This window comes from Balearica regulorum, chromosome 17 (genome assembly GCF_011004875.1).
Source record: "Balearica regulorum gibbericeps isolate bBalReg1 chromosome 17, bBalReg1.pri, whole genome shotgun sequence".
NCBI classification, from domain to species: domain Eukaryota; kingdom Metazoa; phylum Chordata; class Aves; order Gruiformes; family Gruidae; genus Balearica; species Balearica regulorum.
In genome coordinates, this window is record NC_046200.1 from 10905553 (window position 1) to 10927942 (window position 22390).

The 22390-nt window shown below is 46.3% G+C and overlaps 3 protein-coding genes across 4 annotated transcripts; all 3 read left to right on the forward strand.

Annotated features, from left to right (window-relative positions):
• The first annotated feature begins 2109 nt into the window (after nucleotides 1–2109).
• On the forward strand, nucleotides 2110–7680 carry LOC104639159 (macrophage migration inhibitory factor-like). The gene is made up of 3 exons (XM_010307178.2): nucleotides 2110–2217; nucleotides 6756–6928; nucleotides 7614–7680. Exons 1-3 carry the CDS (start codon nucleotides 2110–2112, stop codon nucleotides 7678–7680), a joined length of 348 nt encoding a protein of 115 aa, XP_010305480.2.
• A 1513-nt stretch (nucleotides 7681–9193) lies between these two features.
• On the forward strand, nucleotides 9194–11899 carry LOC104631535 (macrophage migration inhibitory factor). The gene is made up of 3 exons (XM_075769535.1): nucleotides 9194–9443; nucleotides 10616–10788; nucleotides 11632–11899. The coding sequence occupies exons 1-3, from the start codon at nucleotides 9336–9338 to the stop codon at nucleotides 11696–11698; spliced, it is 348 nt and encodes a 115-aa protein (XP_075625650.1). The 5' UTR covers nucleotides 9194–9335; the 3' UTR covers nucleotides 11699–11899.
• Nucleotides 11900–12602: 703 nt separating this feature from the next.
• On the forward strand, nucleotides 12603–21412 carry DDX51 (DEAD-box helicase 51). 2 transcript variants are annotated; one of them, XM_075769561.1, is made up of 16 exons: nucleotides 12603–12726; nucleotides 12921–13309; nucleotides 13700–13944; nucleotides 14058–14208; nucleotides 14468–14613; nucleotides 14934–15005; nucleotides 15190–15296; nucleotides 15832–15940; nucleotides 16529–16674; nucleotides 17362–17560; nucleotides 18187–18302; nucleotides 18390–18506; nucleotides 19437–19538; nucleotides 19913–19976; nucleotides 20190–20324; nucleotides 21169–21412. In XM_075769561.1, exons 1-16 carry the CDS (start codon nucleotides 12704–12706, stop codon nucleotides 21193–21195), a joined length of 2148 nt encoding a protein of 715 aa, XP_075625676.1. In that variant the 5' UTR covers nucleotides 12603–12703; the 3' UTR covers nucleotides 21196–21412. The 2 variants fall into 2 exon arrangements, with proteins under 2 accessions (XP_075625676.1, XP_075625675.1); XM_075769560.1 differs by having other exon boundaries at nucleotides 15175–15296; nucleotides 21169–21345.
• Nucleotides 21413–22390: the final 978 nt, after the last annotated feature.

The following is a 22390-nucleotide window of genomic DNA, read 5'->3' on the forward strand; positions in this document are numbered from 1 at the left end:
AATAGTTCAGAGAAGAGTATCGGAAATATGAAGGAACAAGTGAAATAATTTAAGAAGACAAACTAAGGGAAGGAGGGAGTAAAAAAGCTAAATTATCATCAGTCATAAGGCTGGGGAGACGCAGAAGTCTAAAATATTTGCCCAGTAGGCTGATAGAGGAAAAGCTAGATACGTAGTTTAGGGTGACCCAAGCAGATAATGGTTCAAAACTTAGCACACTAAATTATGAAAAAAGGCTCCAGCCATGGTAACAGGTAAAAAAATATTGGAAGTGAAATTGTACTGTGTAACAATCCTTCTGGAGATGTACTGGAAATCTCAGTGGAGACACCCTAGTAACTCTAGGCAGGGAGAAGGACCTGCCAAACAGAGTTATTATTGTATGCAAAAGAAGTAAAATGGCTCCTATAAAATAAAGCACACTCCCAAGAGCATCTGTGGTGTCTAAGGATCTGATTTCCAACCTAGTACATAAGCTTCTGGGAATTACATCAGATGTTTTCAGAGAAGAAAGAGTTTGTTTTGGAAATGTTTTTCTTGTTATGTAAGCAAGCTACGAATAACTAGTGATTATTGTACCCAACAGAAAAAATAGGTTGTGAAGTTCATTGGAAATACAGTCTAAGTTTTTCCAAGTGACTACTAACAACTATAGTATAATTTGTGACTAGATGCTTTGAATCATGCCACCTGCTTTCAACTAATCACTGAAGATAAGATTCATCAATATTGCAAACAGTGGTTTCTCTCCTTACAGATGGAGCTGTCACTTGAGTTTGTTTTTAATGCTTTGACATAGGAAACATGCCCTGAAAATTCTGTTTGTATAAACAGATGTTATTTCTGGAATTTTTTTTCAGGATGTACATTATCTTCAGAATGCTTTGGATACAGGAGACATAATCCACTTTCATGGGCCGTAGCTAAACACTGGCACATAGTAATTCATCTCCTGACTTTTTATTTTCTGGCTTTTTACAGAAAGGGTGCTACAGGGGAGGAACTGACTTAAAATCAACATACACCACACAATCAACTTAAGCATGTTCACGCGGAGGTTTTCACTGTTTAAAAGTATTTGTTTAAATTACACTATTGCAGTACAAGCATTTAGCGCAAGCTATAGAAAGCTCTCCCTCTTTTCCACAGGCTGGAGAATGGAGTAGAAAAGCCCTTAACTCACAGAAACTACTGGGCATAAAGACACCCATCACATTTAACATGGAGAGATTAAAAAAATAATAATATTTTAACCCCATCAGCATTTTCAACCTGCTTTCCCCACACACATCTCATTGCGAACACCCCCTACCAAATGCCCTATGAGCCCTCTAAATCACTTCTCTGATGTAAGACTCTACTAGGTAGCAAAGAGAACTGATCCCAGCTCTGCCACATACTCCACTCTGGATAAAACCTGCTCATTTTAGAAAGCCGGTGGATTTCCTATCTGTCAGGAGATCCTGTTGACTGTTATGGGACTATTTGCACAACAAAGGAGAAAGTTAAAAACAAGCTTCCTCTGAGTGTGTAGAATCCAATGCTCACCACAGTGGGAAACCAAGATCCCAATTTTAAGACATCTTTGTCATGACTTAGTCACAGTTTAGGGAAGGTCTTCACAACATGTGCTACTGGGGTTTTCCTGTTATGGTCTATTCCACAGAAAGAGTTCCAGACCTTTCAATTGAGGCGTCCATCTAAATTTTTTAAATAATTATAAGACTTGTGTAAAAAGGCACATTATAACTCTCCCACTTTCACACAGTCCCTGAAACACTTGCTTTTTTACTGGTTTTCATGATCAAGCTGTATCCAAATATGAAGTGTCATTTTGGATGCTTTGATTTCCAGAGTGCAAAAAGCCAGCTTCCCCTCCTACGAGAGCTGTACATTGACTGTCTGCATTAGCAGCCAGCAGCCCGCAGATGGCACATGCAGCCTCCCGAAACACTCCCACCCCTCCAGGTGCACCTGAAGAAGGTACCACTCACTATTTAAAGGCTCCCGAGGTGCTTACCAGCACAGTGGGTAAGTCATCTTGTAGGTGAGTTAGAGGTAAAGTAGAGAACAAGGTGAGCTGAAAGAAAAACCTCTTGCAATCCAAAGATGCCTAAGTTTGTTGTTAACATAAATATAAGCAAGGATAAAGTTCCAGAGTCTTTCACAGGGGAGCTCACCCAGCAGTTATCAAAAGCAATGGGCAAACCAGCACAGGTAAGTCCAGATGCTCCTTAGTCAGCTGTGCCTATGCAATGAACTATTTCTCAGTGATAGCCTCTATAAGCTAATACACCTAATGACTCACCAGTATTCAGTCTTCTCTCTGTACAAATATCAACACTTGTTTGCTGTATTTTAGCTCTGCTGAGGTCTCAAAACACTTAAAAGTGTTTAAGCTAGCTTTGTGTATCACAGTACTCCGTGTAGGTGAAGACACTGGATGTGTGTGGGTATGTACACGCAGGTATCTCTGTGAATACTTCAAGAATCTAACTGACTGAAAGCAGCCTCATCTTCTAACTTCCTTGCTGAGTCCTGCTGAATATGTGCTTGTTATCTGCCACCAAATTGCCTGTAGCCTAGTGGTTACAGCTGAAGAAAAAATAAGATATTCAGCTAGGACATCTAGTGACAATACCCATGTGATGTCTTGCTATGTACAGTCAAAATACCAGAGTAAAACCTGTCTGCTGGTTTCATTACTGAACTGAGGGATTCTTACCTGCCAAAGCCCATGGCAATATGCTACTGAGGTAAAGTACTGAAATACCAATTTAAAACAATTATCATCAAGGGTCTTATAAGGCTTTTATTTCTTTAATCTTGAGAGGTCTCTGGTTGTTTACTGAAGACTGTTGATGAATATGGAAAAACAAAATGAAAGGTCCTCTGTAGAGCTGTAAGCTATTCCTGAGTTGCTGTAGAAGCAGTAACTTAAGTGAATCAGCTATAGATCTTTAGCAGCTTGAAGTACCTTTTCTAAGTGTTCACTAGCAAATGAGTGTTTTAAGAAAATGTTTCTTATTTTACTTTGGGAGTGATGCTTTGAAACCGTAGAAAGAATGAAGTTGGGATGCCTACAAAAAGGATTCTGAGGGCTCCCTGGCAAACCTTTCTCTGTGCTGGGACATCTGAAGCTCTTGAGCAGATCTTTGCTCTTCACGGAAACAAAGTGCTCTGAAATGGTAGTCACCCTGGACTACTAAAGATTGCAAGACAGATCTCTGAGCCCCTTAGCAATCATTTGATAACTGCCACAAGTGGAAGTGTCTTGAGAAGGGAAAAAGAGGAAACAATGGACCTAGAATTAAAAACCAAATGGGATAACTGAAAATATTAGAACAAATTTTGGAATGTCTTTGTCCTGGTAAGAAGAAAATTGTGAGCAGCTGGCATGGCTTGTCAAAATTACAAAAAATTGAAACAGTGCCACAGTACTGTCTTATGCTCAGATCTAGTCAACGCTTCCAGTAATGATTCACTGGACTGAGATGCGCAGATAACAATAGCTTGTATGCACAGGAGACAGTAAGAATTCAACATGACATTAAGAGATATCTTCACAAGTCAAGAAGCTTTATTTTAATAGCTGATAAGTCAAACTGCACAGAAGACAAAGAATAATTCATTGAAGAGCAAAGGATTTGGGAAGCTATTATGGGTTACAACACAAATAAGAGGTAAGAATGCATGGGAGCAGGGCAATTTCACTTCTGCTGTGCACAAGGTAGAAGTAAGCCTCAGCAGGAGCATTGCATGCAGCCTCGGGGCGTCTACTTTGAGAAAGAGGTAGGCAGATTGAGATGCACCAAAGGAAAAATGCTAAAGAAATAGGAAACTATAAGGATAAACAGACATTTTGGCTCTTCTAGGAGGGAAGGCTGTTATAGAAGAGACAGGAACATTTTATTTTTTTTCTTTCTCAGTGTCGTAAGGCAGGAAGCAGCCAGCTTAACTCGCAGCGAAGATTTCAGCTAGTTCTTGGAGGAGAACTTTAAAAGTTTCTGTGACTTCCAGTCAGATTCTGCATTGGACTTGCACCATGGATTCCACCAGTGGTGGGATGGTTAATAGTACTGACATTTCTTTGACCAATTAGAAATTTCAGTTCAACACTGATAATTAGAATATTTCTATTTGTTGCTGTAAGGCTGTGGACTTTAAAAGACAGTTGTATGTGGTTGGATGCTCTCAAATTGGCTTGATGTCGAGTTAAAAAGCCAATCGACCTGGAGAAGCCTGGTTCTACTGTGTCTCTTCCAGGCAGATTGTTTGTCTCATAAAGGGGCCCCTCTTTCTCCAGGGGCAGTAATGGAGCTCTATGCAATCAACCGGTCTCATTAAACATGTAGGAAATCAATCTCTAAATTTGACCAAAGTTAGTTATCTCAGGGGAATAGTCAGAAGCATGTTTTAGACTTATATAAGCCTTGTCTCCACAGAAAGCAGGCTTAACTGTAAGTGGGAGTAAGATTATTTTTTTGCAACACATGTAGTAATATAATGAAATTCTTATGTAAAATTGATGTGTTCAACCCCTCTTAAAAAAAAAAAATTCAGTCTAACATAGCAAGTAAGTACTTGCTGTTGGGTGGGGGTGGGGGTGTGTCAGCTGGTGGTTCTTGCATAACAGCTCCTGAATATAAAGCTAGAGGCCAGGGCTGGGATGCAGCTGTGTGGAAGGGATATGTAATGGGACTTAGAAATATACAGGGAACAACAAAGAGATTTTTTTTGAAGGGGACATGCAAGCTCTTCGTGGCAAAGGAGGCAACAGGAAAGGGAGAGCCTCTTATAACACAGAAAGAAGGAAAGGATTAGGGTGGGCTGGAATGCAGAGCTTTCCTCTCACAGGAAATGGTACCATTTCAAAAATACTTATTTTTATTTTGAATCAAATAGGGGTTTTTTTTCTACTGGAAAAAACCTCTTTCCAGTGTTTTCAAACTGCTCTAAGAAAATAATGCTGATTAACACTTCAGCTTGATTTTTTTTTTTTAAATAATAAACTGCTTCCAGGGTAGATGTTAAAGGCATAGATGTACCTACATTTGGCATAAAGTTGAGAGCACAGGGTGTCCAGCCAGGGGAGAACAGGACCAAGCAAGTGGTACCTCAGCAGGATCTCCTTGGCTTATCCTGCACTACTGTGGTCTGATGCACCTTGCACCCAAACAAGCTGTAAATGATGGCCAAGACTAATTACTCAGACAACTCCTGGTACTCAGGCTAGCTTGTTGTACCAAGAGGGCTAATTGCTGCTGAGTTCCAATGATGCGCTGCTAATAAACGTGGGTAAGAACAGCACAGAAGCCAGATGGATGCCAAAGGAACTGATCCCTGGATTCCCCAATGTGTGGATCTGACACTGTGTATTAGCAGCAGGGAAAATTGTAGGCTGGTCATTAATATTAACATAGATACTTTCTTCTATTTTTCCTGCTATCAAGAACAAAGGTAGGATTACACTGTATTTTGTTTAATGAGGGGGATGTTGATTTAAACCTCCGCTGTGTCAGTTCACATTTACCTCAGCAGGAAAGACTGCAGCGGGAGCCAGTGAGGTGCAAAATCTCTCAGGAACATAGGGCAGCAGCAATGCAATTGCACACCCCCACTGGCACCCAGCCTTCCTGCACAGGCAGGGAGAGCCAACTGGCTCAGAGGAGGTTCTGATATATTGCAGGTCACTGAGCTCTTGGAGCACCTGAACTTTCTACCCAAAATTCAGTGTTGGTAAAGACAATAATGCAGGGTCCTCCTTCCAACAGCGTACCTGCACTGAGCATCCAGAACCCATCTTTCAGTAGGTAACTGGGCACACTGGGGTTGAAGGTTGCAATTATCTATAGTGCATGGTGTTCACTGCAAGACCAGCAGCACTGATCAGGCACTGAGCACTTCTGTGATTCCCTCCTCTAGAGCAATACCTATACATGCCTCTTGCCCTATTCTGAATGTTTCAGCAGAGTCTGCTTACATGGTGGACTCCAGACCACCCATCCATTTTTGTCCTCGGCTTCACACGTGTTTGGGTACAAAAGGAGAGTATCTGCTGCTGGCTAGCCAGAGGCAGTTGCTCAAGCCTGGAGGTGGGCAGCCCAGCATACAAGGTGCAGTTGTTTCCCCCCACAACTGTCCTTACCCAGCCAGAGCAATTGTTAGGAACCAAGGCCCCCAAGTCTAAACAGTATGATGTCTTTGTACTGGCCTTTGACACATGGGTCTTTGAGTAGAACACAGATCTAGACAGTAAGATGTCAACACATGAAAAGCTTGCTCACGGCAAGCACGGTATGGTGGAAAGCTGTCGAAGAGAAGACAGCAGTTAGGAAAGGATCTGTGCTGCAGGGTAACAATAAGAACAAGAGTGAAACTATTTGCGTTCTAGTGAAAAGCATCTCTGAGTGCCTGGGACTACCTTTTTTATTTTATGTGCTGCTATTGCTTTTAGTTAAGAATATAGCCATTCTGCAGTAGATTAAAGAAATGTGATGGCAGTGCCAGCTCCCAAATGGTATGTCATGGGAATATGGCTGTATTTCATACCTTCTTATCTTTGTGACTTACAGAAAAATACTTAGGAAGCCTGGAAGTGCAATGAAGTACATGCAGGGGAATTTCAAAAGCATAACTGATAGGCGTGCACCTATTTTCACTGCAGTTTAGGTACACAAATACCTATTTAGATTTTCAAAACTTTTCTAATATGGCTAAGGAAAATAATATTCCTTTTCTTCTTCTCCCAATAGTATCTAGCAATACAGATCTCTCCAGATCAGGTGATGTCCTTTGGTGGCTCCACAGACCCGTGTGCTATGTGCTTTCTCTACAGCATTGGCAAGATAGGCGAGCAGGAGAACAAGGTCTACTCCAAATTGCTTTGTGACCTGCTGAACAAACAACTGAAAATACCCTCTGACAGGTGAGGTCATAAAGCAACTTGTCTGATGTGACTTTCCATAGATTGTTACAACTATTAATCCCATTCTTGTCCTTTGGTGTTCTTCTATTATCATGCTGCTTTGAGAGGCTAAACACCAAGTCAATAGAGCAATGCTCCAATTAAAAAGAGGACAGGAGCAATAGCAAGAGCTGGAACACCAATGGCTAGAAGCTGTAAAATTTCCTAGTTAAAATGATAGAGGCTCAGGCACCGCATGTACCCACAGATCTCACATGCACAAAAGCCCAGGTACAGACACAATAACTTGATGTTATTAAATTGATCACTTGAGTAACGTGTACCAACATTTCCCTACTGCCTGTGAGGTACAAGTGAAGGTCTATTACAAAAGCTTCCACTTGCATAAAAGCTTTTCCAGTCCTTTTCCTGAAGGTATACCAATTCGCTCCAGAAATGAGTGTAAATAAACCACAGCATCCTGAGATCTCCTTAAAACAAGAAGTAGACAAACACTAAGAACTGCAGAATGCAAGTAGGCAAAGGCATTAAGGGCCGGGGTCGGGGGAAGGATTGCAAGGCCTGGGAAGTGTAAAGCCATGGGGGACAGTCTACAGCGTGGCTGTGTGTGTCCTGTTGCAAGAACGCCCTGGCCAGCCTGCAGCACTCTGCTCTTGGCAGCTAATGTGTCTGTCTTCCCTTTCAGAATCTATGTCAGCTTCTTTGACACCAGTGCTGGCAATGTAGGCTGGAACAACACCACCTTTGCTTGAGGTGCCATTGGGTGGTAACAGCTTACTCCTGAACCCTCACCATGGTTTTTGAGCACTGTAGTTCTAGTCATGTAACTGGTACGTAGCACAAACGCAAAAGTCAGCAGTTCCTTAGTCGCTGCTACCTACTGCTGTTTTAACATCTTGTCTGCTACTTAAATAAAAGTAAAAATCCAGCAGGAGCCTTATGGCCGAGACTGTCTTGTTACTCTGGAAAGGCCTGTGGTTGAGATAGAAGGTGCCTTCTCAAAACACCCTTAACAGAGGACACTGAAATTGTGACTGTCTCCCCATTGTGTGGCAGCATGGCCACGGTCTGCCACTTTGGGCCCGGCAGGCCACAGAGCAAGCACACCCATGGTGACATTGCTCTCAGATTTTTTCCCGGCACTGAGAGAATTCCCACCCCACCTCCATGCAACAAATCTGGGAGGCAGGAAGGTGGGAGAAATAAGTGGCACTATGCAATGGCAGGGAGCTGAGGATATCAAAGGAAAGAAATGTATCTTCACTTCTTAACAGCACTGTTAATCACAAAAAAAAAAAAAAGCAAGTACTCCAGTTCTCAGTGTTATAGCCTGTGCCACTCCAAAGCATTCCCATACAGTACCATCCCTTATTCTTTGTTCAGGGCTGTGTGTGTTCACACGTGTAACATGTATGATCAAGCTTTCTAGCAGGAGCAGTGCTGAGACGCTGTTAAAAATTAACACGTGCTCAGCTCCCGTGTGTAAACGGTCTGCGTGGAGAGGGTCCTGGGCCTGATCCTCTTTAGCCTTGCTGTGAGTCACTTCAAGCAGCGCAGCTCTCAACTGCAGTCACGGCAGTGTAAGAGGCGGGGTGGTCAGTCCCGGCCTCCGCAGCCTACGTGCATCGCATCACACAGCCCAGCAGAAGGGTCATCTCCCGGGCTGCCTCTCACCTCCGAATAGACACGCACCATTTCATTTCTAAGCAAAAAAAGATCACTTCTGCCTTTTTCCAGTAGAAAAATATGATGTGTAAGTGAGGAAGTTGAGGTGTAATAAATCACTTTCAATTTGACTGAAAAACGTTAGAGACTAATTAACATGCAAGTCACATGTTTCTGCTTACATCGTGTTAAAGCGATGCACACAGTTAAAACGGAAAACGTACAAGTGTGCCTTTATTTTGCAAAAGAAAAAAATTCCCTTCGGAGTCAGGGCTAGTATCCCTTTTTTGCAGGTGCCAAGCTAGAGCCTCTAGCCCTTTTTGGCCCTGGTCCTGCAAAAGCCAGCGGGAGTGCTACAGCGGTAGTACCACATGCAGTAATACCAGGTTATGTATGAACCGCCCAGCGCGGCAGGACTCGGTTCCAGGGAGGAACCTACAACATACCCTCAAAAAATGCTCAATAGTAGTAACAAAGCAAACGAATTAACGGCGGAAAGGGGGTGGGGGGGTGTCTGGCGGGGACGGAGCCGGAAGCCGCGGCAAGGGCAGCCGATTGGGGAGGCAGCCTTCCCCCCTGCGCTCGCTCCCTCCCCCGCCCCGCCGGGCGCGGTCGCTTTAAGGCCGGCGCGGCCCCCCGCGCGTACTAAAAGCTCCGTCGCACGCCGCCCCGCTCCGCTGTGCTGCCGCCGGTCCCGCCGCACCGCTCCCGCTATCGGCTCCGCTGTTCCCCCGCCGCCACCATGCCTATGTTCACCATCCAGACCAACGTCTGCAAGGACGCCGTGCCCGACAGCCTGCTGGGCGACCTCACCCAGCAGCTGGCCAAGGCCACCGGCAAGCCCGCGCAGGTGAGGGCGGGCGGCGGGGCCGGTGCCACCGGAGGCGGAGGGCCGCGGCGGGAGCGGGGGCCGCCCCGGGATGGGGCCGGCGGGGTTGGGCCGGGCTGGGAGCGGGCGAGCACGTACGCGGCGCCCGGCAGAGGGTCGGCGGCCCCGGCGCTGAGGGGAGGCCGCGGGTCTGCGCCCGCTTTCTCGCCCGCCCGGGGCGGAGGGACCGCGGCCGCCCAGGGGAGCGACTGCGGACGCAACGGGACCGCGGGCCCCGCTGCTCCGGGGGAAAGGGCTTGTGCCCATTCAGCACCCCCCCCCCCCCCTCCCCGCTTCGGCAGCCCTCCCCGGAGCCGAGGCAGCAGGCCTCCCGCTGTCTCGGTCTGCGCTGCAGCCCGTCCGTGGGCTCAGCGGCTCCCGGAGGCCATCAGCCCGGCCGCCCGGAGGCCATCAGCCCGACCTACAGGAAACTCGGTGCTCGAATATCTACAACGTCGGAGATTTGTCCGTGCTTGTGCCCGGAGGTCGGGATTTCAGCCGCGGAGCCGTGCCAGCGGCGCGGTTGGTGGAAGGGGCTGGTATCGGCAAGGGCAGCGAGGCTCTGGGAAGGCGAAGGAGCAGATACGGGAGGTGCCTCCTCCCGCCGAGCTGCTCCCGGTTATCCCGGGATCGGATATGGTCCCTCTTGGGCCAGGCCGCTGCAGCCTGCAAAGTCAAGGCCCGATAAGGCTGAACTGCAGACAGGCTCTTAGCCAGGCCCGGTGGCTCAGTCAGTGATTCGAGGGTGTGAGTTCTGGCACGCAGATACAGTTTTAAGGCCTTTTATCTCCAGCCATGTGCTCTTTGCCCCGTGCAGCGGCAGTGCTGCGGCGGGTAGGAGTACCCGTCTCACCAGGAGCTTTGCACAGACACAACCATCGTTCCTAAAGCTGAGAACCAGGCTGGGGGATCCCCGCAGCACACGCTGCTGTGCCCCCCCCCCCCCCCCCCCCCCCCCCCCCCCCCCCCCCCCCGTGCACTGCAGTGCCTGAGCCTCGGCAGGGCGCAGCGGGCAGCGCTGGCCAACTGTCTGGCCCCGGCCCTGGGCCACAACACAGCACATGACTGCGCTGTTTAAAGTTAGTGCCCAAAGAAAGTTTGTATGGGGAGAGGGAAGGTGGGATATCCTGTAACTGTTTGTTCTCTTACCACAGTACATCGCTGTGCACATCATACCTGATCAGATGATGTCCTTTGGAGGCTCCACCGATCCCTGCGCGCTCTGCAGCCTGTACAGCATCGGCAAAATAGGAGGGCAGCAGAACAAGACTTACACCAAGCTCCTGTGTGATCTGATCTCTAAGCACTTGCACGTATCTGCAGACAGGTAAGGCTGGGACATGATGTTATTAACCTTGTTTATCTGGCTTTCAAAAACTGCTTTGAAAAGTTTATTTAACAATACAAAAAGCCCAGGAATAAGTCCATGCATTTGAGAAAATACAAGGTGATCATTTGCAGTGTTTTCATGTCCAGTTAAGAGTTTGTCTACATCTTTTCCTTGAGACCCCTCTGTTAAATGGCTTCCTGTTCTCAGAGTAGGGAAAAATTCCAGAGGACTAACAAGTGGGTTTTGCCACTGAGGTGTGATGTCCTCTGCTGATGGGAGGCTGAAAGCACAAGGGAGGAGCAGTAACAGGCTGGTGCTGACAGGCAGAGTAGAAACCAGCAGGCTGTGAGCAGCTCCCTCACAGGCTGTGGAGCCTTGGGTTGGGATGGTGTCTGCTTGCAGAAGGAAGGGGAAGAACCTGCTGCCACTGATGTGCTGGGCTTGGAAGGGAGAAGCGCAGAGCTGGCCCTGAGGGCCTGCTTGGCTTGCGTAAGGCTGTTTGTCTGTTTGACATGTGTGAAGGACTGCAGCGCTTGGAAACAAAAGGTTTTGATCTCCGGAAATTCTTGACAGGCTGCGAAGCAAAAGCTGTCTGGTGTCTGAACGGACCCTGACTGAAGAAGAGTTTGTATTTTAAAAAAAGACAGAAGTACTCCAAGGAATATTGACTGTTGGAGGCCCTTCCAGAGAAGTTAGCAAGATTTCAGTAAAAATGAAGCTTGACATTTCTTCTGGGGAACAGGAACACCTGTTCCCTATCCTGTTGTCCTATCTCACTTGTTCCTTATATAAATGAGTCGATAAGGTAATTGTTTGTGTGTTCCTGTGCCTTTTCTGCAGGGTGTACATCAACTACTTTGACATGAATGCTGCCAATGTGGGCTGGAATGGTTCCACCTTTGCATAGAGCTCTCCTGTCTGTCTGAAGAGGCTGCTCCTGGACCGACCCTCATCCTGCCCCTTAGCAGAAACCACCACACAAGTGGCCCCATGTTGCATTTTGTGCACTCTCACAGATTGACGACTCCTTGCTAGTGTGTTTAAATATTGCTGCTTCAACATTCCTCTGTTTTCTCCATGTAGAAAACAAATAAAGATTTAGAATTAAGCTGTCTGGTGTAGGCTTTGGCAGGTTGGGGATGGAGTTGGGCAGTCGGCAGCATAGCTGTTTCACTCTGATTGCTAAAGCAAACAAAGCGAATGCTTTGGGTTTGTTTCCATTTCTCTGATGCAGTATTTCACAGTATGGTTAGACTGAGTGGCAGGTGCCTGACAGCACTGCAGGCTGTTTTTTACCTTGCTGTAGGTGCCTTTAGGGCTTTTTGTTGCCGAGTTTCTTTTGGCTGTGTCCTCCATTGCTACAGCAGAACCAGTCCTTGCGCCAGCCCCGTGCCTGCCGTTTGGGGGACACTTTCCTCTAACAATGTGCTGGCTTGATGGGGCCGAACAAGGCAGGAGTGCTTTTACTCAGTGAGTCGAAATGCTGCTATCCGTACTGCTTACACTGGCTCCCTTCAGGCATCCAGGGCAGGCCCTCAGTGCTGCGGTAGCTGTGCTGGGGCCTGTGGTAGAGTTCTCCGCTACCTGCCGGCCTGTCCCTGCGGCGCTGCTGCGCTCTCCTGGGCCCCGGAGTCTCGGGGCCGGGCTGCCGCCATGCGGGGCTGGTTGAGGGCCGCGACTGAGGCGCTTGTCTCCCCTCAGCGTTCTCCTCCCGCCGCCATCCTGCCCCCCCCCCCCCCCATCCCCTCAGCGCCCTTCCCGCCTCACCGCCCTCCCCTCAGGGCGCGCGCGGCGCTACCCCGCCCCTGCCAGCAGGCGGCTCGCGCCCGCCCCCGTGTCTTCTGGAGCCTTCCGCGCGCCACGCGGTTCCGGCTGACGTCATTTCCGTGCGCCCGGGCGGCGCGGTGCGGCCATGGCGCTCTTCTGCATCCACAGGTACCCCCTGCCCCGGGCGCTGCCTCTCCCCTGCCCTTGTCTCGGCCCCGCCCCGGCCCCGGGCTCGGGCTGGCTGCGGGAGCTGCGCCCCTGCGTCCCCCCGCGGCACGGACCCGAGCAGGGGGTGTCTGGCCGGCCGGGCCTGGCGGGGGCGGGCGGCCTGTGCCTGAGGGGGGTTTGTCTGGGCTGTTCAGGTACGCCGGGGAGGAGGAGCAGCAGGAGGAGGAGGAGGAGGCCGAGGACCGGGCTCGGGTCCTGCTGGAGCGGCTGCGCCAGCAGGCGAAGGCCCGGCAGCTGAAGAAGCAGCGGGAGGCGCAGCCCGAGGGAGGGGAAGGCGAGATCCCCGGAGGAGCCGGCCCAGGGGGTGAACCTGGGGAAGGGAGAGGAAAAAGGAAGAGAGAGGGTGAAGAGCAGTCCTGTGCGCAAGGACAGGAGAAGCTAAAGAAGAAACAACGGTCTCGCAGCTCTTCTGAAGAAAGGGCGGATACTGAGGAGGCAGCAGATGGCAGCACTCCCTTGAAGAAGAAGAAGAAGACGGAAAACAGAAGAAAATCGAAGGTGCCACAAGAGAGGACTGAAGCAGGTAACAATAAACTGAGGCCGTAGGATTTCAGTTCATTGTGGTCAACAGTTCTCAACAGAGAAGTTGACACAAGTTGCCCTTTGAGTCACTTGCTGATTTTAGCCCATGGTAAACTTTGTTTTCCTCTGCTTAATACGTTCCCAAAGTAATTCCTTTTTTGGGGGAAAGCCACATACTGTAAACTTTGAGGGTTAGTTTAGTGTAAGGTAAGGAAGGAAGCATGTCACCTCAGTCTTAAGTCGCTTCCATACCAACGAAGGAATGTTTGACTTTTGTGCTTGGATTTAGGAAGAAAGAGGAGCTTGAAAGCTGTTGGATAATGTTCCCTACATCTCTTTTCTGTAGCATGTTCTGACCTGTAGCTTTGTATTCCTGTTATCCTAATTCCAGATTCTGAAGAAGACATCAAACGACAGGAAAACAGAAGCAACCTTAAAAATAAGTCTTCTAAAAGGAAGAAGAGGGATGAGGAAACAGAGGGAGCTGAAACAAGGAATAAAGAGAACAGTGAAAGAGCTGAAGGAAATGAAAGCACAAAGGAGGAGCTGTCCTTGGCAGCCTCAGCGGAAGAGGCAAATCCTCCACCCTCCAGTTTGGTGGTTCTTGCAGATTACGACAGAAGGCCAGTGCAGAAGGTAGGTAGCTTGACTGAATTTTGATGATGGTCAGGAAGGAACATGCATCTTACCAGTTTATTTTATGCATGGCATTGCTTGTTTGAAAGCGTTTCTCCTTTCCCCCACCTCAGGTTCAGCCCTTCTTACCGCAGTGGCTTGCTCAACCCAAACTAGTGCAAAAACGTATCAAAGATAATCTAGTTCCAATCAGAGATGTCCCGGGAATTCATCCCAGGTTGTTGAAAAAGCTGCAAATGAATGGGATAGAGTCGTTTTTTCCAGGTACCTTGATAGTGCGTTTGTGTCTTTCTGAATTGACTTATGTGGCTTCTGTGGTCTGTTGCTGTATATTTTATGTAGTCAGTGAAGTAAAATATAGAACAAAAACAAACTTAATGCATCGAAGTGATCGTACCAGTTTTAACCCTTCACTTTCAAATCTTTATCTACGGTGAGTAATTGAAATCTGTTAGAACTGCTTTTCTGGTTACACTGGTTTTAGCCCAGTTAACTCTAGTTAATGCTTGTTTCTGTTTTTCAGTTCAGGCAGAGGTGATTCCTGCTGTTCTGCAGAGTGCATCCAATGGGTACTTGATGGGGCAGGGAGGATACCGCCCCAAAGACATCTGCGTCTCGGCACCGACTGGCAGTGGTAAAACCCTGTCTTTTGTCATACCCATAGTACAGGTGAGTGAAATATCTGTAGGGAAAATGCTGGGGTGGTTTTTGTTCAAGTAAAACCTGAACTTAGGAGTAGGTCGCAAAGCCAAGGAATTTGACTGTAAAGCAGCAGATTTTTAGCTCAGTGTGATCTCAGGGAGCTGTATGAATCTCCTTCATCTCAGCATCCCACTCCTTTTCTCAGACAACAGTTGGGAGGGGATGGAGGGGAATAAAATGGAAACATAAAACTCTCTGTGAGGACATGTCAAGCTTTTCTCACAGGGTTAGAAACCCCTTTCTCTCCCCAGTGCTTTCAGGGACTCATTTGGCCTTTGTTTTGGCAGGTTCTGCTAGATCGAGTAGTTTGCCAAGTACGAGCTCTGGTTGTTCTGCCCACCAAAGAACTGGCACAGCAGGTATGCGGCTCCTCACCTCTCTGAGTGGAACTGGACCAAGGCAAAGGCTTGTGCAGTCAATACTTTGCTTGGCTGTTCTGTGAAGGAGGCTGAAGACCTGTCAGGGGATTTGATGTTGTTAGCATAACGGAAAGTATTATTTTAACTGATTTTGTTGTGGCTAACGAAGCCCATCTCTTTGCAGGTGAGTAAAGTGTTCAACATTTACACTGATGGGACAGGTCTGAAGGTCGTTTTGATTACTGGCCAGAAATCTTTTGCAAAGGAGCAGGAGATGCTTGTCCAGAAGAAGTAGGTTAAAAGGTCTTTTGACAAAGTTTATTGAAATTGTAAACTATTTAATCTCAGTAAGCGGAGGTCAAAGTATAGGCTATTGCATCACATCATCATGCAATAATGATTTTGAATAGCGGGTTTATGTGCTAGACACTGGTTGTTCTGTCTCTGTCAAAGTGCCTGCTACTACCCTTTTTTGTGATTGTTATGTTTTACTACATTTTTAGGGTTCTTGACCAGCTGAGTAGAATGCAAACATTTACCTTATACCCACAGGTACCAATGATTGTTATGGGATTTTGCTCCAATTAAAGTTTTCTTTTTTAAGAGCAATGAAGAACAACACTTCCTATTTAAAAAGAGGCGGTACAGCGGAGAATAGGGTTTAGTGTCCAGCACTATCTTTGTGTGCTCTCCAAAGTAAAGTGCATATTTGAATTCTATTATTTCTCAATTAATTGAATAGTAGGAGAATCTGCTGACCAAGGATCTCTGTTACATGCTTTATGGTGTAGGGAGAAACTTACTGATGGGCTGCTTGTTCTTTCAGAGTGACAGGCTACTGCAGCCTGGCTGATATTATTGTGGCTACACCAGGGCGGCTCACAGATCACATTAGCCAGACCCCGGGGTTCAGCCTGACAGAGCTTCGCTTCCTGGTGAGTCAGCTCCACATGTCTCTCATCCTAATGCAAGCTCCATTGCGGCTGTAATTCCTGCTTTGTTCTTGCATGGTACATAAATACATCTCTGTTGGAAGGGTTGTATGGGCCTGATCTACACTCCAGATTGCTCAGACAGCAGTCTGATCTCATAAGATGAGTGTTTTATTCCTACTTGTGACACCGAAGCATCCCCCACCAACTTCCTCTTCTCTCTTAGCCTCTTGCAAACACAAACTCAGAGTAAAGCCTTATTGGTCAAGGTCAGGGTAAATTACCAAACCGTAGTAGCTTCTACCATATGGGAGTCTGTGCAGAGACATAGTTGCAGTCTTATTTAGGATAGGGAGTTGTTGATCTCTTACTCAGAGACATGGATTGGATTTATGTGCAAATGAATACGTGTATTTTAAATGACTAGTTACTAGTGACTAGTTACTGAGTCACTGAAATAAAAGCAAAATTCAGGTTTGGGGTAGAAACTTCTGCCTTTGTTTGATAATGATAGTATTACAAAAGGAAAACAAAAACTGTCTAATGCTAGACAGTATTTAACAAGTAGTGATTTCGTCCTTGTGAATTCAGATCGTAGACGAAGCTGACCGTATGATCGATGACATGCACCAGAACTGTCTGAACCAAATTGTCAAAGCTGCATTCCAAATAGAAAATGACTCTGGCTCCAACATGCTTTTTCAGAGGACCAAACCAGGGCCTCTGACAGCGGCCAGGTAGGTGGCATTTCTTTGAACCGGTAGACGCACACCAGCACCTAGACGCCACTGCCCTGCTTCACTGTACTCACTCACAGGCACTCCCAAAGCTTGCTTGCTCTGAGAAATGTCTGCTAAAGTAAAGCAGCTGCTTTTTCAAACCTTGAAAAAGCAGGCAGCGACCAGCTGATACTAGAGGATGTCTTTTAGACTGAAGCCTGAGCATTGTATTCTCCAAGCTCTCCTTAACTAGACTGGAGGAGCATCAAAAGAATGCGCACATAATCCAAGTCTGTGATTCATTTGCACAGTAACTATAGTAATGCCCCCTGGCAAGCTGAGTAATGGATTAGAAGGAGAACTCTTGGAACTCTGTTTGCAGCTGCTATTTTCATACAGCGTGGTAGAGATGTGTTAGAAACTGAGATAAGCAACTAGAATGAGGACACGAGTGACTAGGATGCAAGGATGTGTGCTGCGGTAACGGATGCAGATTGTGCAGTTGGTTGAGAATGCTTAATCAGTTCTGTCTGTGAACTCCACCATAAAACAAAGTTGGAAAAGAACCTACAGGAGAGGCCCAGAGCAGGAAAAGAGTATCAAAAAGAATTAATTGCTTCCCTCATAACATAATTTGAACGTGTTTGTGGAGGAGCTCCTTTGCCCCATCCTCAAAGCTCAGTTTCCATGTGCTATTTATTCCAGCTCCTGCTATCCTCACATACCCTTACAGAAACTGCTGTTTTCAGCCACACTCACCCAGGACCCAGAGAAACTGCAGCAGCTGGATTTATTCCAGCCTCGCCTCTTCACGTCTGTCTACTCCGAGAAGAAAACACTCGGAGATGGAACAGAGACAGAACAAGAAACTAATAAGAAGTACACACTCCCTGAGGGACTATCGGTATGACGTTAATTCTTTTGAATAAATTGTACTTGAAGATTTGTTTAACTCTGGGGTATCTAGTTATGTTTTTACCCTATAAACAAATACGTCTTCCCTATGATTCCTTGCATTAGAGGTGCTGGGCAAAAGCGACTTTGGGAGTGTGTACGATCCAGAGAGCTCTACCTTTGCGCATTTGTTTTCTCATTACTTAGTGTTCATTTGGTTAAGACTGGATTTTAATTTTTTTTTTTAATTAAACTCTCTTTATGCAAGATTAAGTTTACAAGCAATGGGGAGCGGAGATATAAAGTAATAATATATTAGCACTTATGTGTAACGTGCATTTCAAGGCATGTAGATACAGGTCACCCTGTAGACAGGAAGGCAGTATGTGTTGTTACTTGCCTTGAAGTGAGAGCATAAGAATAACACAGGTCTCCTGTCTCCACCTTGTGTTGTATCCTCCCATCCTGTTACTATGACTTGTTCTAAAGGGAGTAGCGATATGGGGTCTGGTTTTGCTGCTATTAGCTGCAAAACATCCAAGCCTGTGTAGGTCATGGACAGGTCACAGGTTTCGTAGCAGATAGCCTTGGCAAGAAGTAATCTTTCTCTCTGAACTTCTTCCCTGTCAACTGCAGCAATGTTACGTGCCTTGTGACCTGAATTCCAAGCCTTTGCTCCTCTTGCATTTCATGCTGACAATGAAATTTACCCGCGTGTTGTGCTTTACCAACTCCAGGGAAGCTTCTCACAGGTGAATATGTTAATGAGATCACTATAGTAGCTATCTGTCATGTTAGAGAGATGGTGAAGTGACTGTTTCCATCTCATTTACCTACAGATTGTTCCTGCTGGTTCAAGCCTTTGGTGGAGTCACTGTGGCTGAATTTTCTTCTCGGTTACCTCCAAATGAGAGACAGAGAACCATGAAGGAATTTGAACAAGGAAAAATACAACTGTGAGCATCTCAAATGAGTTTTCTGCATGCTTTCCAACATAGGCCATTTCCAGTGTGAAAAGCTAGGTAGAACCAAGACCACAGTTAAATGATGTTTTCTGTAAAACAACGTGCAGGAGCCACCGTCCAGAATGGGTGTGAGACTTGGACTTGTGACTTTTGAATTGTTACCCTTGCATGTAACTTGGCCTGTTCTAATCTAGCTGTAATCTGAATTTCGATGTGTGATTTTATAACAAGCAGTAAATGTAACTGCTTTGTTCATACTGTTGCCCAAAACACGTACAGTTCTGAAAATCTTAAGTTTGATGTCTGTGCTTGGGATCTGGCGCTTTTTGGAAGAAATTTGATGTTGGTGCTAGAACTATATATAGTAGTAGTGCTCCCTACCAAAGAAACCCCTGATCAGACTGGCATACAGATTTACTTCTATCCATATGTTTGAGTTGCTTTGTGATGTCGGTGGCTCTATGGGATTGCATCTGTGCAGTGTGTCTGAGAGGAAGGTAAATATTTACTTTCTGGGTTTTCTTTTTATCCAAACTCTGTTTAAATTCATCCTTGACTACTAGAATTTCTCACTTCGCTGTCGGCCTTCAGTGCCTTTATGGAACGTTCAGATAGCCTATAGGTTTGTAACCTCCAACGTGGCAGGAGCCATCTGCCTTAGTGTCACAGGCTTGGAGAACCTGGAAACACCCAGTAATGTGTCACACACAACAGCAGGTGCCAAGCCTGTAGTGATGCTTGGAGGTCTGCGGGCGGCTAATAATGCCGGTGCGATAAGGAGTGACTTAAACTGCTGCTGTTGCGCTTAGAGGTCAGAGGCTGGCTGTCCAGCCTGAACAGAGATTAGCAAGGGTTGTGCTGTGTTCGCTTGTAGTGCAAGAGATGTTATCTGAAAATGGCTATCTATACATTTACAACCAGGTTAATCAGCACCGATGCCACTGCACGAGGGATTGACGTGAAAGGAGTGAATTACGTAATAAACTACGATGCGCCTCAGTTCATCAGAACATACGTTCACCGGTAAGGCAACCAGGAACAAAAGGAAGACGTTTGAATTTGGTTTACTTTGAAATATTTAGCAAAGGTGACGTGCACTTAAAAGGGTTTTTAGCTTTGGATTTATTTTTTTTTAACTTTCATATGCAAATAGCTTTCTAATCAAAATTAAGCCCATAGCATCACCAGAGTAATGCAGTATTGCAACAGAGAACTAGCACCCTATTACAGAAAGTTCATTCTTTGTAACATGTGGCTAGTCCTGCTGTGCTAACCTGAAAAAAACCTCAGAATCAGACTTTCTTAAATCTTGAGAATTTCAGAATCAGACTCTTGGAGCTGCTAAAGGCAGTGCCTATGTAGCTAAACTGACTTGACACTACTTTTTATGATTTCAGAGTTGGAAGAACGGCTCGTGCAGGAAAAGTTGGTGTTGCTTTCAGCTTGGTCCTTAGAATTCAGGTATGTTGTTGGTGTGGGATCATCTGATAAGGGTGTGTGGAGGGACATAAAGAAGATAAGGTTCATACTACTTCCCACCTTTTCCAGTCAGCTGTGCTTTATACTCGGAAACTTCAATTATTTCCTGACTAGGCAGGACGTTCCAAAACATGCTCATTTCCTAGCTGATAGGCATTGAGGTGTCTCATCTCCCGTGTCCATTTTGTTCCACAGGAACGCAGGTTTCTGCGGATGTTGAAGGATGCCGGCATCCAAGACATAAAGAAGCACCCGGTGAAGGGCAACTCATTAAAGCCGTTGGTGCAGCAATATGAGGAAGCTCTGCGTAGACTTGAGAAGACAGTCAAGGTAATCGAAACAGGGAAGAAAATTAAAAAAACAAACTACAACTTGCACAGTTTATTGCAACTCATGACTAGCACAAGTATTAGTGTCCAGGATCCCTTCCTTTAACTGAGACATTTCCATTTCAGTGTGAAGGCAGCATTTTTGGGTGCAGCATTATGAAATACTCAGGGTGGGAGGGGGGAGAAAGGGGGTTTCTGTTAAAAGAAAAGTAGGCAGCATCCCTGAAGGTACTTAAAAGATGTGTAGGTGTGGCATTTAGGGACATAGTTTGGTGGTGGGCTTGGCAGTGTTAGGTTTAGGTTGGACTTGATGATCTTAAGGGTCTTTTTCATCTGAAATGGTTCCGTGATTTGTGGCGTTTCCTTTTTTATTCTCCCTTCCTTTACCTCTGGAGCTGGGATTTTGGCAACTACCTAGAGGAAGGTCAACAAAATGCAGAAGTTAAACCTTGGGTCATAACAGAGTTTTAAGACTGTAATTTAAAGCGATGCTGACTAGAAATTGGGTATTTAAGGCAGGAAAGCATTTTCTGCAGGCCCTCCTTTATACAGTGGGAAGGTTGAGACCTTTCAGACAAAAGCTGGGTAACGTTTAACTTCCCTGACGGGTAGATGAGGGATCCATAATAGACTTCGTGCTGTATGATTTGGGCAAGTGTTGTGCTCTCTAATTGGAGGACTCCTGATAAACGCCTGTCCTTGAAAAAAGATGATTTTGAGTTGCAGACTAGCAGTGTTTGAGAACTGGGGCAGAAAGGATTATTAAATTGTCCCATTGCTCCCCAAAGTCCCTTCTCTGTGACAGGGGCATCTTGAGTCACCTTCTCAACTTTAATTTTCAACAGAACGAGCGAGCACAGAAACGAGCCTGAATGAATGGAAGCTGAGGAGGTTGTGTTTCGTGGCACTGAAGCTGCGGAGTGCCATAGGTCATGGACTGCACCCAGCAGGGTAACAATGAGACATGGTCCCTGAACGGTTGGCTCCTCAACCTTATCATATCCAAAGTCAGCTATTACAGGCCTCCTTCTCCTTTCAAGGACACTGCGAACAGAGTTCAGTTACTGGTTTAAAAAAAAAAAAAAAAAAGATTTTTAAGATATGGTTGTCTCGAAGAGGACTTTGCATCATACCCTACCGGTGTGTGTAAAACTACCCCCAGTGAAGAGAAGAGCTGTTACAGAGCTGTGGAGCATGGGCCTGGTGGAACTGCTGCTCTCCAGAGGGGAGGGCTGTGCCCTCTTGCCTCTGAACTGGGACATCCAGTGGTTCTGACTTACTGTACAGCAGCTGTATCTGCAAATGCATAAACACCTATACAGTGCCTATAGCAGAATTGTGTTTGAAGAGCTGCTCTAGGCTGAAGTGACTGCAACTTTTAAATAAATACTATATATATTTTTTAAAACAATGTCTAATAAAGATTCCTGGGTACAGGGATGGAGATAGTGTCAACGGGATTTTTTACGTCTATCCTCTCGTGCTTTCTTCTCGTTTTTTTGCCTCTGTTGTTTCCTTCCACCATTCCGTACCAGTGGTAACAGCAGATATTATGAAGTGTTAGGTTGGTGTTAACGCAGGCTAAACTGTCTCATGTCTAATATGAATATACTGGAGTCAGCCAGTATTGCTGCAAGCCATAAATCTGTATTTGATGCATGCTACTGATATTTTTAGCTGCCCCTGGCAGAAGGCTAAAAGGTACCACGTAGCTGCAGCCTGCCACTACCCTCCATGACCTTCTGTGGGAAAGGCCCCAGTTCTGGCTCATTATTTTGTAAAACAAATGCACACTGGCATTAGTAATACAATGTTGGAGCAAAATGAAGGGCTGGGAATTTCGGAGGGATGGGTGTCGGGAAGAGTGGTTGCATCCTGTAAAGACAGGAGCAACGTGGGGTTGTTTGACAGCAGTCAAGTAGTGTGTGTCTTCCTCTGCGACTACTTTCTCAAGCAGCTTTTTGCATCACACAGGTGCCTGGGCTGGTGTCAGAGTAGCAGAAGGGGAAAGTCCTCTTACACAAGAGCTGTGAGGTCCCGCGAGCAAAATCAGGATCTATCTCTTGT